The sequence below is a fragment of the Diaporthe batatas genome (assembly GCF_019321695.1).
Source record: "Diaporthe batatas strain CRI 302-4 chromosome Unknown Contig00002, whole genome shotgun sequence".
Taxonomy (NCBI): Eukaryota; Fungi; Ascomycota; class Sordariomycetes; order Diaporthales; family Diaporthaceae; genus Diaporthe; species Diaporthe batatas.
In genome coordinates this window covers 1,796,806-1,812,778 of record NW_025408549.1, presented here as the reverse complement: position 1 = coordinate 1,812,778, position 15,973 = coordinate 1,796,806, and the positions used below count along the sequence as shown (strand labels likewise).

General features: G+C 49.9%; 3 protein-coding genes across 3 annotated transcripts; 1 reads left to right on the top strand and 2 right to left on the bottom strand.

The window, feature by feature from the left end:
• Positions 1-26: 26 nt before the first annotated feature.
• KVR01_001813 (uncharacterized protein) lies at positions 27-6,713 on the bottom strand (the record flags this gene model as incomplete). Its single annotated transcript, XM_044783211.1, has 2 exons — positions 27-3,043; positions 3,098-5,860. 2 exons carry the CDS (start codon positions 5,858-5,860, stop codon positions 2,270-2,272), a joined length of 3,537 nt encoding a protein of 1,178 aa, XP_044649768.1. The 3' UTR covers positions 27-2,269.
• On the top strand, positions 148-1,590 carry KVR01_001847 (uncharacterized protein; the record flags this gene model as incomplete). Its single annotated transcript, XM_044784687.1, has 4 exons — positions 148-243; positions 464-656; positions 895-1,022; positions 1,492-1,590. The coding sequence occupies 4 exons, from the start codon at positions 148-150 to the stop codon at positions 1,588-1,590; spliced, it is 516 nt and encodes a 171-aa protein (XP_044649802.1).
• Positions 6,714-8,377: 1,664 nt separating the features above from the next.
• Positions 8,378-11,515, bottom strand: KVR01_001511 (uncharacterized protein). Its single transcript, XM_044792622.1, has 3 exons — positions 10,871-11,515; positions 8,665-10,810; positions 8,378-8,592 (listed from the first exon to the last, which is right to left on the bottom strand). The coding sequence occupies exons 1-2, from the start codon at positions 11,249-11,251 to the stop codon at positions 9,110-9,112; spliced, it is 2,082 nt and encodes a 693-aa protein (XP_044649466.1). The 5' UTR covers positions 11,252-11,515; the 3' UTR covers positions 8,378-8,592; positions 8,665-9,109.
• Positions 11,516-15,973: the final 4,458 nt, after the last annotated feature.

Genomic DNA, 15,973 nt, shown 5'->3' with positions numbered 1-15,973 from the left:
CTTATAAGCTACTCCCTCATTCATTAGAACTTCACCGCATCTCGGTGTCCCTGTTACACTAGGGACCCCTAAATAGAAAAGGATTTTCTTTTTGGGGATCTCTGGGTCCGAGTGGACATTAGCCCTCTTGGCCCCTCCCGTCTCCCTATGCTCGCGTTCTACCACCTGTTGGCCCTGCGACCTGGCAACGCACGCAGCCTGTGTGCGTTGTGTACCCGTGATGTGCTGTTCACCCGCAGCGCGGTGGGAAAGCTGGCCGCCGACCTACCGCACCGCGTCTCGGCCCCTGATTTCCATGTGGCTGGGTTTGACCGCGCGCGCGGGAAAGCAAAACCTCGCGGCAATTTTTTTTTTCTCGCACACGTTTACGAGCCGTTTGAAATGACGGGGAGCCGATGTCTCTCGGAATGCAAAAAGACGAGTCGATCAGCGGCTCAGCTCACGTGGTGCTGGGATTTTACAGGCAGCTGGATCCTTGCGGTTCGGGCACAAGCCGGAGGGAGAGGCAGGCAGTCATAGCACTGGCACCCGAGATCAGCTGTCGACGCTGCTTGTTTTGCATGCCCCAAGACCTCGGAGCTATTCGTGGACCTCCCTCTACGTGAAAGTGGATAGCCCGATGCAGGACGCAGCCTGTGCTGATCAAGGACATCACCGTAAGTCCCTTGGATTTGCAGGGCATGTCAAAACCTATCACCTTGTTGTCAGCTGAAAGCTGGGCGGAGAGGCTGGAGTTCCGCGGGCGGTGACACATGTCCTGCACGATTGCGCCTCAACCCATGACCGGCCTCACCACGCATCCCTGGGATTCCTGACCGGTTACGCCGAGTTATGCTGCTGGGAAAGCGCCGGGGCGAGCAAGGTTCACTGGCTTACTCCCTCTGTCACTCATAGACGGAACATGTCTCCTAGGCCACATCGGCACATCTCCACGACAGTCGCTGGCTTCGGTGTCGTCGGTGCATTTCAAGTATGCAATGCGATCAGTCAGCCTGCCAGCCAGCCTGCGTACTCTCCGCCAGGTGAGCGAAAACCTACACCGGGCGAGTCACTACCATATGAGATAAAGTTCATTCAGCTGCTCGCAGCAGTTGACGACGTTGAATAGGAGCTCGTTTTAGTAACCGCCGTCACACGTGGTAGACACAATGTCATCAGATTGTGGGCCTATAGCGAGATCCACAGATCCTGCATACAAGGCAGACATTATACCTAGCCTCGTCAGATTGGCTGATTGAATGTCTTCCTGAGACATTGCCTAGCTGCGCTTGTTGGCCCGGCTGGAGCACCATCTTCCCAACACCGTTGGCATACAACCACAGCGATCGTGGCTTGTCAGTGGCTGGAGGTCTTTCTGTGCAGCAGGAACATTCCCCCGTGCGCATTTCACCTGTCGGCCGTACACATCACCCGACGGCCGGGAATCTCAACATCTAGGTATTTAATCGTGCCTTCGGATAAAAGCGTTGATGTGTCTGCAAACCCCCTCAGGGAGCCGTCTATATCTCAACCATGGACTACAGCGGCTTCATCTTCGAGCCTGCTGACGATAACTATGTGTACATGCCATGCCTCTACACGCACCGATGACCTTTAATAGCAAGATAGCCACAGGAAAGTTTTTCTAATCCCACAAGTGCTCAGCCGTGTTGCCATGGGTCCCGCTGCCATAGCGATGCTCCTCTAATTTCAGACCGTACGTGCTGTCTCATCTGGCCAGATGATAATACCTGGGCGCCTCACAGAGCCAATAAACATTCCAAATCCCGAAAACCTTTCGAAGCACGTGAGGCGCGTGAAATGCTGTAGCGCGCTTTGATCAACGCAGGCGGACACACTTGAGCTGTGGGCGCGCAATATGACGGGGATATCAGTTCTGAAGTTGAATAGCGACCGAGCTTCACAGATGCTTATGACAAAGGAAAGCAGGTTTCGGTCATTGAGTTGGTTGAAAGGAATGTCGTGACATGATGTCGTCATCTCATGGGTTCGTAAAAGAATCGGTCGATAATGCCGAAGATGCGGGAAATGCGTGCTGTGCTCCCGCGTTCCTAGTATTCCTTCGAGCTGCGCCAAGGCAAAATGATTCCCAGCCCCAGCGTGGTGAATATCCAGCCAGAACGCCTATAGAATTCAAGGGACAAAGGCTCAAGCGTCCATGTCCAGATCGTTTATGCCCCACCGAGGGGCCCTATCCAGATAGGTCGATCAAAATGTTTCCACAATATGTGGCATTGGGAGCGAGTAATGCCCAAATGGTGATGTATTTTTAGGCATCCGTCATCACCGTATCACTCTGATTGTCATCTTCTTCATCCTCTTGAGGACCCCAGTTGCCCTCAAACACGGTAGCACCAGCACGGCGATGAGTAGTGACCCATCTGACAGACTCCACGTCTAGCACTTGTTGAATAGAAGGGCGCTGGGAGGGCTCTGGGGCAAGCATCCACTGAACGATGTTGTCGAGCGAGTCAGCATGGTCGGGGTTGACCATAAAATGGGGAGGGTGTTCGAGCTCCACACGCCTTGGATTGCCAAACAAATTGCTGGCGTCATGGGTAGATGAGGCTGAGAAGTCGAATGGGAAGTTTTGCGAACATGCCCCGCCAATAGTGTGTTCGTCTTGAGGGAGTGGAGAGACTCCAGTCGTGGTGTCAAGGTCCCCAATGATGGGCATTCCTGTCGCATCTCGGACGAGAGCATCGGCTTCGCTCCCAGTCAGAGGACCAGTCGGGACAGCAGAGAAGTTGCCCTCGCGCAATGCTAGCCAGTGAGGCCCATTGTCGGGAAGCCAAACGTTGCTGGCGATCTCAAACATTATCAAGCCAAGAGCGAAAACGTCGGCAGGCTTGTCATATTTTCCTTGAAGGATCTCCGGCGCGATGTAGCGTCGATCGCCTTCACCTTCGATGCCACGAGCTGCTGGCCAAGCAGCCGCCAGGCCAAAGTCCCCAATTTTGAGGCTGCCCTCGTAGTTGATCAGTATATTTGCCGGCTTGATATCAAGGTGAATATAACCAGCTTCATGGATGCTTTTAAGGCCCTGTTGAAATTTGTTAGCGGCTACATCCTGGACTCGGGCACTTGAGCCACTCACCATGCTGGCCTCGACCAGGATTTTCCAAATCCTGAAGTCATCCAGGCGGCCTGCAGAGCCGACGTTTCCCAGAAACTCAGAAAGGCTACCTTCCTCGCAATATTCCGTTTGGATGTAGAGATGGAATTGCTTCTCCCAGCTCTCGACGTACTGCAGCACGTGGGGAAGGCCCCGAAGGGCTTTCAGTACGCTCACCTCCCTGAGCTTAGACTCACGATCCTTTGCACCGAAGAACGGAAGGCGTGTCTTCTTCACAGCGAACACACGAGCCTGCGACGGCGTTGGTGGTGTACCAGGAGTGCCGCTTACGGATGCCAGTGACTTCTGTTCGCTATTCTCTGTCGCCTTGAAGACCTGAGAGAACTCCCCCTTTCCAATTAGTTCCACGTGGTCGAAAACAGAATTGAGGACCATGTCAACATCGCTTGGGCCGTGACCGTTGATGGGCGTTATGCTCATGCGCCGGTCGGCAAACCCAAAGTGATCAACATGTCTTGAGGTTGGAGTCGCCGGTGGGAACGATCCAAATGTCGTGTTGCCCGGTGCTTCATGGTTAGAGATGGAGAGAGAACTGGGGTCGGGGGGCATGAGGTTGCTGTTGCTGCACGGAGTCTTGGGGGAGTTGGCTCTGAGATTGTCCAGAGGTCCTAATGGGCTGGCTGTAACCACGCAGCTTGTTTCAGCAAACTCAACTTTCCTTTGGCTCGAGAGGGTTGGGGTGGTAGAACGAAGCTTGAGCGGCTTGGGGGTCAGATGGGAGCCTTGACGGGCCCGAGAATCCCCAAAAGAGAGGATGGATTTTGGCAATGGCGAATACAGATCGTCTCCAGGCGCAGCAGTGGTATTGGCTGCCCTCAAGAACGCTCGATCCGCACCGCTCGGGGCTGTTGCGCTCTTCCTGAAAGGTGCAAACTTACACATTGGGTCGGGTGTTGGGCGACGGTCGCGGAAGCCAACCGCAGAAACCGGAGCTGGCATTGTCCTCGCGAAAGGGGTCTCGCCTACTGCACCGACCGATCTGGAATTGCCCAAGCTTCTAAACAGAACGGATTTGGTTGGCGTGGGAGGGAACTCGATATCAGCAAAGCTCTGGGGGTCGATGTCCGAATCGAAGTTGAAGATGCTGCTCTTGCGAGTATGGCCAGATTGGAGAGGTCTGAACAAGCTAGCCACCTTGTCAGGTTCGCCGAGGACGAAGTTGTTATCTTTGCGTCCTGGGGCAAACGGACTGGACGGCGAACCGAAAGAGTGACGATGGCGTCCCTTGCCGCCGCCAGACGAAGGTGGATACGTGTTTGAAGGGTAGATTGGCTTCTTGCATGGGGTGTCGGGCATGACTGCTTTCGACCCACCAAACGAAGGATCCTTCTCTGGGTTGCGGTTCACCTTCGAGATCAAGCCCGTCGACTTGAAGGCATCCTGAAGGGGTCTCGCAGATTTATAGGCCGGAGTCGCCGTATTCCTGCTACCACCATCGTGGGCGGGCCGCGCCCCTAGAGGGAGGGACTTCGCGAACGGATGAGCTCTCGGCTTGTCGAACTGAACAGGAACGTGAGTTGGAGATTCGTCTGCGATGCTCGAGTTGGAGGAAGATGTTGTGAGCGATCGCGACAAGGGATGCGGCTGCGGCGGAGCGTTGTGTCGGTCCAGCATGTGCAGCGACGGGTTCGGCAAGGGCGGCTGCGCGGAAAAAGGGCTGTCGCGGGACAGGGCTGGTTGTACAAATTGATCCAGGGACACACGCGGTCTGTTTCGGATATTGGGAGTTGACGCTTCAGCGCCAATTTGCGCCAGGTGCTTTTCGCCCTGCCGTCGCCCCCAGGACGATCTATCGTCCTGCCGTTGCTGAAGAGTTGACTTGCGCAAGGAGTCGGAGCGGCGTGGCATCGCGGCTGGCGTTGGCGATGCCAAGTTGTCTCGGAATATTGATATCTCGCTCTCCAGCTCGTATTCCTTGTTTCGATCCTCGTGGATCTCGAAATATTGTGGGGTTGGGGATGACGCGTCAAATATGTCGGAACCCTCTACGGGGAAGTTTGAAATCCCGTGCAGACTGCGACGCTTCGCAACCGGATTGTCCACATGTGCCTGGTCGGGATTCATGGCCGCATCGCTGCGCTTCAATGGACTGATTGAGTTTGAGGGTATTGTATCGGTCTTGAAATCGAACAGACGAGGGAAGGTGTTTTTGGAGGCTCCAGACACGTCGAGATGCATGGAGTGACGCGAGTGGTGCTTCTCGGAGCTCTTGCGTGAAGTGGGGCTCACGGTCATCGGGAAGTTTCCAAAGAGGTCGTTCTCCTGGCCCGTCAACGGATCCGCGGCAGGCGGTGAAGACGAGAGTGTCGAGTTCCCAGAGTCTGTTGTGTTGCTCAAGGCTCGCTTGATGGGGCTCTTAGGGGACACGCGATGAGTTCTCGAGATGGGCTTCGCAGATGCGGCCTTCGGTTTGCCAGAGCGCAGGGAGAGCTTCACACCAGCTCGGAAGGGTGTTGCAAGGTTGGACTGTGAGTATTGATGTGACAGATGAGGGGCCGATGCCGGTGGCATGGGACGTTGAATGACACGACAGGGCGATGGTGAATTTGGAGATGAGAGAGAGCCGTCGGAGCTCTGAGATGCTGCCCTCACAAGGTTGAATTTTGAAGGCGAGCGGGAGATGGAGCGTCTCAACGAGCGCACCGCAGCGGTGACATCGACGTGATGGACGCTATTTGGCGAAGGAAGGGTGAGAGTGCCGCCGCTGCCGTTGGAATACGACATGACTTTCGATGTAAAAGTGAAGAACGGATTCTAGGCTTCGTCGCAGTAAGGAGTATTAGTGATGCAGAGTAAAGAGCACACGCTTCCGGTCTGCTGTGGTTGATTCCCAGGGGGCAGTAATGCGACAGGCAGAAACCACACCAGTTCAGGCAACGGAATAAACAGTAGCCAGCAAAGTCGGCCAATGTGGTGAAGAGAGGGTCAAGACGAGGAAGCCGATCGGACTCGGACCATTTCGAAGACGTTCAGCGTCTTGCCCCGGGTGGCGATATTTTGATGACTGCTGACAAAGTAAAGCACCTTGCGCGCCGTAAACGGATGAAGGGGAGGCTGATCTGGTGCGATTCGACACAGATGGTCAGGGCGGCAGTCAAGGCAGAAAATGATGAGGTTCCGTTTTAGCCTGGCTGCTTGCGATCAGGACGACAGCCTGGCTCAGGGTCCAAATGGGGAGGCGGAGGGGGCGAGTAGATGCGACTCGACGAGGTGCTGTGGTGTAGCAGGGTGTAAGAATGGCAGACTCTTGGTGTCTGTTGAAGCAGTGGCGAGTCACGACAAGGGGTTTCTTTTCGACCGTCTCGTCGGTGTAAGTGAGGGTCTTCGCGATATGAGGTGGAAGTAGCACGTCACATGTGTCTGTGCCGCAGTAGGAGCGTCCGTGATCGCGATCGAGATGGGATGGGCTTGGAGGTGTGGTGCGCAGGTAGGAGGAGTGACAGGATGATGGGTGTATGGATGGGCGGGCGGGCGGACGGATCCAAGTGTGGTGCAGGCGCAGGAGGTGCAGGAACAGGTGGGCGGTGGTGGCAGAGCAGGCTAAAAAGTGACAGCTTCCTTGCAAGTGTGCCTGGCGTGCTGGCGTGCTGGCGTGCTGGTTGTGTGGCTCTCTCTGTCTCGACGCTCCTGCTCACTCTGCAGCAGAGGAAGTCGCGTTTCTTGTTTACCCCTTTCCTGATTTGGAAGCAACATTCGCGGTCGCCAGACGCGTTTTTGTGGGGGCTGTTGCAAGGCGGTGGGCGCACAACCCCTGTCGTCTCCCCCTTTGGCATGTGTTCTTGGCCTGCATGACATGGCATATCCCTCCCAAGATTCGATTTCCCCATCAACCCTTGACATCCCGGCAGCTTGTTTACCATGATGACTACCTACTTAAGTGCCTACGCCCTGCTGCTACCACCTGCTAGAAATCTCCAGCATTCAGCAGTTTGGCATCATGCTTATAGTATACCAAGTCTCCGGACCATCCAACCCCCCCCTTGTCATCATCAGAGCCAACCCACAGGCGCTCCCTTGTCCCCCTCCCTCTACCTCTCCCTCACTCTCTTTTTTCCCCTGCATACACCGGATTTCTCTTGTCTTCAGATGGATATGAACATGGACAGTTGTCAGCCAGGCTGTTTCTAAAAACAGCCAGTCCCGCTCTTGTTTCGAACGACGGGTGGTCTCGGCCTGGTGTAAGAGGGTGAGACCATCCAACATCAACAATAACAATAACAACACCAACCCCCTCCTTTTCCTGGGGTGGCGGTATTGCCGCATCCTCAGGACCCTCCCGTAGCCCTCCGAGGTCCCTGGGCCCCTCCTCTGGGGCCCTTCTCAGGGTCTGAGGGTCTCCTCCGTACCCCGTTCAGGCCGACAAGGAGCAAGATGGACTCGAAATACTGGGCCCATGGGCCCGGGTCGTAGCCTGTGTGTGGAGCAATTAGGCATGCCTCCCTGCCCAATCAATCACGCGCCCTGGAAGTGGCAACGTGGGATTGGGTGCATGTCAATGGACGCGGGCCCATGCCCAGATCGCAATTCGGAAGCACAACGCTTGCTGAATTGTCACGGAGCTTCCTCCCGCGGCACTCCTAAGCAATGACGCGAAGTCGTGAAGCTTAAGCGGACCATGGACAACTGTACGACATGCAGACCTCAGGGTCTTCTGACTGAGACGTGTGCCCCGAGGAGTTGAGGACCCTTGATTATTGACAAATGCGACATCATCGCGACCCTCGTCCATCGGGGCCGGCTTGGGCATCGGCCACGTCCATTTTTGGCAGCTTCTTGTTAGGATTTCATGAAACTCTGTGCTAATGAGCCACACGAGGCCACGTTGCTGACCCTGAGCCCTGGCTGTCCCTGACTGCCATGCGCGCATCTCACGCGCATGCATGACAATGACGGCGTCGAGATGATGCCACACGAGGCGACGAGAATATTCTCTTGAGAGCCCAAAATTAGGTTCAGTACATCGTCAGCCCAGCTAGCCAGCTGGTCCGACAGTCCGAATTGCCTCTCGGAACTCAACAATTGCGAGGAGAACTTGTTGTTAGCCTCAAATATGGATTCGACTCGGCGCCGATCAAAACAAACAATGCATCATCGCCTTTCCACACCCCCAGCTTTGCACTCTCTCCGTCCGTCCCTCCTTCCGTCCGTCCATCCAACCACGCCCAAATTCGCGCATATGCGTTGCATGCATTGGCATCACATTGCAATTTTGCCACATTCATGCTCATATTCTTTGGTCCTGCTTCGTGCGCCTCTGTTGTCATCACTCCCTCCCCTTCTCGGTCCGCAGCGCAGCCAAACCCCCTTCCCCCTTCCCCCAGGCGAAGGGTCCCGTCCTGCCCCAGTGGGTCCCGCCCGTACAAATCGACGAACAAGAGTCCCAGTGGCACGCGGCCGTCCCCAGTCTTCTTTGCTCATCAGCCTGGGGTCCAGCGGCCCGTCCCCCTTTTCCTTACCTAGGTACCGACCGATTCAGCTCCAACGGCTCCGAAGGACAACGCACGAGTTCGGGCGGCATATGCACTGACCACCTCGTCTTCACATTTAAAATTACGTTCCATTATTGACCTCTCGCCTGCAAAGTTGCCGCGCACTCTATTGACTTACTCTGTGGCTTCGCATAGAAAACAAAAGGGGGTATCATTTCTTCAAGACCTATCAAATCGGCCCCTTCATTTCCGAGTGGCTTGTCTGAACAAGTCCTCGGCCATGGCCATCTTTCTTGAGCTGTCAGATCCAGAACTATGTCCTCATATTGATGAGGTCTTCGTTTCCCGAGCCTCCGCGTCGGCTTGCTCTCGCTATGTCACAATATACAACGTAAAGCCAGGGTCAGAATATTCAAGTCTGACGACCTGATTCACCTAGCTTCACACAGCTCTTGAGACTCCGGCTCCATGTTGGCTGTGTTGGATCGGAGCCGTCAGAGTCGCTTCCACTGTTGTTGAAGTAGGCGCGTTCCGGGCCCATGGGTCAGGGCGCAACGTTGATTCGTATCCATTCACACCAGAGGCTAATGTCCTCGAAGAACATCAGCAGCCGCCCCAGGCGCTCCTTGCCCCACGCCGGGTTCGGCGCCGCACCCTCGACGGGGCTGCCCCTCTCGTCAATTACCCGGCCCTCATCATCGACGATGTTACACGACTCAACCTGAACCACACCGTTGCGCTCGATGTCGATCGTGATCTGTGCCAGCCGGCCACGGTAAGGGAACACGACTTGTAGCTTGGGGTCAGGTTGGGGGTGGGCGTTCAATGTGATGTCAATCTTGACTTTTCGCTCATCTGTGGGCGCCGCGGTGGTGACCTGCTCGCCCTGCTGAGCTTCCGTGACCGTTTTGTCCTCGTTAATCCAGGCGTCGAAATCGTCTGCCTTCGCGATGACCGTCCTGGCTGCTTCATGTTCATCTGCCACGGTCTTTACCGAAGCAAAAGGCCTCTCCTCCCCGCCACTGATTGCCTTGTCGAGGAGAATCTGAAGGAAAACGTACTGGCGCAGCGTGGGAAGCATCGCAACCAGCTGCGACGGGTGAGAGAACGGTAGCTCGGTCAAGGCTTGCCCGTAAACAGGCTTATGTATGAACAGCCGGTTCTCATATGTCTTGGGAGCCGGGGTCTTGTCCTTGGTGAATCCCTTGACCAATTTCGGCGCAGCGATCACCCTTGGCTCGGCTGCGTTATACTGAGGGCCAGGAGGGAATATGAGGCTGTCAAATGTGGGCATATATGGTGGCGGGTCGCCAACAGGTGCTCCCGTCACATGTCGCATCTCTATCCACACAGTGTATGGAAGAGTGACAGGCGGGTCGAATGCCGCTATAAACATGACATCAGGTAGTTTTGGGCCCGACAGCCCCATCAGTCCGTCGTGGGCTTCCGAGCTGTCGACTCCAGGTATGATGCAGTCTGGTGGTTGTTGCCAATTCAGCATGGGCTCTTGCAGTCCGTCTGTGGCTGGCAGCTGGATGTCATCCGCCAGCCACTCGCTGGACACTCTGACAGGAGCAGGGTAGAGGGGATCCCTTTGCGCGCAACCGATGAGGATTCCCCAGGTCTTGGGGCTCTTGTTCTTCTCTTTGGCTTGCTCGCTGTGGGGGATGTAGAGCCTGCGTTCGCGCCAGTAGTCCAGTGACATACCCACGTGCCCTCTCTCGTGCATGACTGGTCGGCCGTTCCGCTCACACATCGCGACGACTCTGATGTGATCTTCACCATTCGTACTAAGCTCTGCATCTTCATGGAGTCGCTTGGCATCCCACTCGTGTAGTTTTTCCAGGCTCTCGTACAGTCCGGCCACAGCGTCGTGGGTCAAAAAGTGAGGCTTCAGGGCCTTGTCCATGACGCTCAGCTTATCCAAGGCTGTGAGCCGTTCCAGATTTGCGGCAAACTTGTCGAGAGTCTTGGTCCACGGGTGTTGACCGGGTGCCAATTTCAGGTCATCTAGGAGAATTGCCTCGGCTTTGCTTGCGTATTTCGTCACGGAGTCCTTTGAATTTGTGAACTCCAGACCGACCGTCTGCACAACGTGGTCTTTCATGCCAATTTCCAGGGTGAAAGTAGCACCTGCAATGACGAAAGTCTTCATGTTTGGACCGGTGTCTTCCCACAAGGTGTCGAGGCCAACCTTCTTAGTCAGTCGTTCCAGGCCCTCGTTGCTCACAACGCCCCTCTTTTGCTGCGACACGATCAGTCTGTTTTGTGCCAATGCAATAGTATGGTGTGTGCGAAATCATACCCCCAGAATCTGTATCACGTCATCTAGCCTGTTCTGCCTCTCCTCATCTCCACTGGGTCGCGGCATGCCCATTGATGTGATGCCCATATTGTCCACTAGGGACGCATCGAAACTAGCCATGAAGGCTGCGGCGGATGGGCTGTCGAAGTTCATAGCTGCGGCACCATGCTGGCTGTTGCTCCCCATCAAGGTACCGGTAGTCGCAGGCGACTTCTTAATCTGCTGCGGAGACGATCTCGGACCGTGAGGAGAGAAGGCGTGAAGATTCGAGTACGGAGTGGAGGCAGACGCGCCGGGGGTGCCAGTTGCGCCATGGTGCGATTGTTGGGGGGTCTTTCCCTGCTGCGACGGGGCAGGTTTCATTGACTGGGGAGTAGCCATCGTGTTGGCCTTTCCAGATAGAGAGCTTCTGGAGGAGCGGTTGGGCGGGGATCGATGGTCGCTCTTTGGAGGTCAAGTCGAGCTCTCAAGATACCTGAACGGTCAGCGAGGGCCTCTCATTGTCAGTTCTATCAATTGGAAATATCTGTTAATACGCGGGAACAGTGAGTGCAGGCGACATTGATGAGCGCTACAGCGGCGAATGGTGTTGAGGCAAGTGAAGTTGATGACGGAGTTGTAGTGTTTGGACAGCCGGAGCCGAAGGAGCTGGCCAGGTAATACAGCTCCGGCAGGCAAGAGACTGGAATCGGTTCCTATAAGTATAGAGGTTCTTCCAATAAGTCTTTACCGCTAAGGAGTAGGGGTCCCCAGTCTAAAAATCTATCCTTATAGTAATACTACTTAAAATTACTAATCTATTAAAGATTAATTTTTTATTTTATAAAGTATACTATTATAGTATATATTAAATATTTAAATTTCTAATTAATTTTATTTTTAATTTTTTTTAATATTACTTTTATTAAATTATACTTAATATATATTATATAGCTTAATAAACTCTTTTTTATTTAATTTATTCTTTTTTTAATATATTTATTATTATTTTAATACTTAATTATTTATTAAATATATTAAGGGATTTTTTAATAAAGGTTTATAAGTAAAGTAATTTAAAGTTTATTTATATTTTTATTATATTATTTTTATTTATAACTTTAATTTAAGAGTTCTTTTATATATTATTCTCCTCTTTAATTTAAGTTAAATAGACTTAATTATATTTAAATTAAAAATTTCTATATTAAAGTAAGTATTTAATTTAATAAATTAAAAACCTTCTTTTAAATAAAATAAAAATATAATAAAACTTTATTTTTTATATAATTACTTTTAATTCTATTTTTATAAATAAAATAAGTTTATTAAGTAGAATATACTTTTAATAATAATATTAATTAACTTTTTATATTTTAATTTATATATTAACTTATTAATTTCTTTTCTTACTTTTTAATATATTTATAAATTTATAAACTTTTTTATAAGTAATAATAAAATATTTATTTTTATTAGTTTATTACTTTATTTAATTAAGTAGTTTATTTTAAATATTAAATACTTTTAATATTATTTTAACTTTTTTAAAAAAGAATTTTAATTTATTAAATATAATAAAACCCTTCTTTTTTATAAAAAGTAAATTTAAAATATAAATTCTAAATACCTCTTTTAATATTTTTAAATAGTTAGTTTAAATACCTTTTATTAAACTTACTTTAAATTTAATACTTTCTTTTTTAATATATAAAATAATTAATATTTTATTATTTTAAATTACATTTTTAATCTTTTAAATTTTAATATTAATAATTTAAGTATTATTATAAATAAATAATTTTTATAATTTTATTAAAATTAAACTTTTATTAGTTTTATTTTTAAAACTCTTTTTTAAAATAATATAAATAATATTTTTATTAATATAATTATTTAATTAATTAATAATATTATTATTTAAAACTTTCTTTTATTTTAATTCTTATTAATAATCTTTAAAACTTCCTTTTTTAATTTTTTAAGTAAGTAATTTATTTATTTATTATTTTTAATATATATATTAAAATTATAAATTATTAAATTTATAATTAAATTTATAATTAATTACTTTATATTATATATTTTATTAAATATATATTAATTTATTAATTTATTTTTAATTAAATTATATTAATATTTAATTATAAAAGAATTAAAATTTATAATTAAATAATAATTAAATACTTTATAATTAAAAATATTAGAAAAAAAGTAATAAAAAAAGTTTTTTAAATTAAAAAGAAATAAATCTTTAAGTTTTTAATAATATTTTAAATTAATATAATTCCCCTTATAAAAAACTAGAAATTAAGGGAGTATAAACTATCTAGATAAGGGCTCTCTACTCTTTAGCGATAAAGACTTATTAGAAGAACCTCTATAGAGCATATAGAGTCCCACAGCTACTATAGTTTATAATAAGCTCCCTAGGACTATATTATAAGAGAAATATAAAAAAATAAAGCTCTTAAGTCTTATTTTAAATTTAAAATTAAAGTTTAAAATTTAAAATATAGAATTAAAAATTAAAAATTAAATATATAAATTATTTATAATATTTAAAATTTTAAACTTTTTTAATATTAAATTTATTAAAAATAAAGGTTTTAAAAATAAATTAAATATTATTTAAAATTTAAATTATTTAAATATTATAATTATAATTATTAAATAAAGGTACTTTCTTTAAATTTACTATTAGTTAGATATCTTACTATTAGTTAGGCTTGTAATATCTAGATTAAGTAGGCTGTGGTTGTGGGGAGGGCTAGTATATGCGTGCTTTTTATTAGGGCCTGAAAGTCTAGTTCATTCATCATGTAGCCATGAGCTTGAACGCCCATGTTTCCCTTTCCCGTATTTGACTACTTCATAGTACTGTTCGAACTGGGAAGATAAGCGGGAAAGCAACACCTGGTAGTGCACGGAGAATTGAACACTTAGATGCCGCCGTTTTCCGTTTCCTCAAGTACTCCTTCTCAAGAGCCACCATACTATTCATTTTTAAAGCAGCATCTCTACCTCGTTTGGTGCACAATCAGTAATGCAATTAGCAGGCTAGAAAGCTTGTGGGACAGCAGATAGACTGGGGTACGTGTGGCTGCGCATGTCTTGTAGAGCCCTTCACCACAGAGGCGGCCATTGGCCACTCGGGATATTTTTTGGCACATGCAAGGCCTTTGGTTCGCGTTGTCTCTATGCTCCATTTTGAGAATGTCATGATCCCACATAGGTGAGGTACATATGTAGGTCCTCTTCGTGTGTGTGCCTGAACAGCCTCGGTGTCACCACGGCCACATGCGTCGCAATCTAGTGCCTTCCAGACATAGCATTTAGGTATAAAGATTTTCCACGACAGGCCCAACCGGCATATTGTATATGGGCCACTTGTGAAGGGCCGAGGGCATGGACTGTGTCCCACTCAGGTCGCCCAGGTGCCGTGAGACCGAGTGCAACCTCGCTACGATGCGCTGGATTTTGCTTCCTGCGGATCCGCCCCTTTCTTCCTCCTGAACAATAGCCTTTCGGCAAACATGGCCAGTGATGCGGAAGATATCAGTCGGCGATTTGTCACTGCGGATCAGAACCAAGATGAACAGGGCCCCGAACCTTGACCGACGAGGTGGGCAGGGCCGTATGAGTGGGTCGAGTGATGCGCATGCATCACTCCTCATGTGACCGGCCATGGTGTACTGAGTACGCAGGTACGGTGGTAGATGGCCAAAGTTTGTCTCTGGAAACCTGTGGCTGCGCGCGCGCCCCTGACCCGCACGATGTGAAAGAGACATTAGTACAGTATACAGCCTGCCAACCTGCACATCGGACATTTGATACTGGATACTGGATGTTGCCGACGTTGGGCAGCAATGTCACGCGGCAGCAGGCCTGCGAATGCGACTCTGGCCACCGTTTTTTTCGGTCGGCTCGGTAGCACAGAGGAGCACAAGAACGCCAGGGAGGGAAACGGAGTTGTGACGGATGAGGGAGATTTGCGTCGTGTCCCCGGCTGTTCAGTGGCCTTCAAGGGTACTACGGCATGTCTGTCGGGTGTCTGGACCCGGGCACCATCAGCCCGGGCCGTCCGTCATCGGGTGTGCCAGAGTCACCGAGTCATCGTGAGTAGCATCCCCGGCACACTCTAGCTTTCGATCAGTCGAACGTTGAAGGTTGAGGGGTTGTGTTGGGTGACGAAATAAAACTGAGAACCATGGTAGCGCTGGTTCCGGGCGGGTGCAGGTCAGGGTGCTTTTGCCGCGACGGCGTCCGTCCAGGCCCCGGGCCAGGCACGACCACGCATGGGGCGCACGAGGGATCCGGCTGAGCGAACCCCCCTCCCCCCGGGAGATTGTCACTCTTTCCACAAGGCTGAGGGCGGTCCACCCAGCTGCCTAGCTGCCCTAGCAGCCTACCTAGGTAGTTGACACCCACCCTCCTGCCTTGGCAGGTCCAACACTGAGGTGAGGCTGAACAGATGAGACGGCCAGGCTAGCAGGGTTCAGAGCGAGACGGCGTCCCCGGGGGCCCTCAGCGTTGTATTCCCGCTGCCTCGCATGAGCTCACGATCACGGGTTCCCCCACCTACCCCCCTCGTGGGCGTCCCTGGCGTCCCGACGCCTGTTCTTCTGTTGATGCCCAACCCTTGCCACTCGGATGCGGGGGGGGGGGCATGCCCTGCCCGGCACGGTGGAGGTTGTGGTTCTGTTTGAAAGATCCGAGGCACGTTTCCCTTGTTCAGAGAGAGGGGTACTGAATTCAAGCCGAAACGATGTCAGGCAAGCCACGCATTTCGTTTAAGTCAACCCGTCCCAGCCTTTGTCCCCTCTGGAGGGGTCCTGATGGGTCTAGTTCCAACACAGTGTTCCGGTTCCTGCATCTCTTGGCATGTATCCGTGGTTCGTTCTACCGAGTAGTTCGGAATTTGACCTTGGTCCCTGTTATTGCATTGCAGGATGACATTGCCATTGCCCGGCTCGAACTCCCACGTGGGGAAGAGGTTGGAGATGTACGTGCGATTGGAGCGATTGTCGCATGTGTGGATGCTAACGCCTTCCCTGAAGAATTCTTTCAATGTTGATGATCGGTGTGAACGGTCTGCTTGTAGGGAGGTCGAGCCCGCCGAAG

Bases quoted from the DNA above. Each gene is read 5' to 3' on its own strand.
- KVR01_001511 (XM_044792622.1), bottom strand. From the start codon at position 11,251: ATGGCTACTCCCCAGTCAATGAAACCTGCCCCGTCGCAGCAGGGAAAG. The intron at 10,811-10,870 runs GTATGATTTCGC...ATCGTGTCGCAG, and splicing joins ACGTGATACAGATTCTGGGG to CAAAAGAGGGGCGTTGTGAG.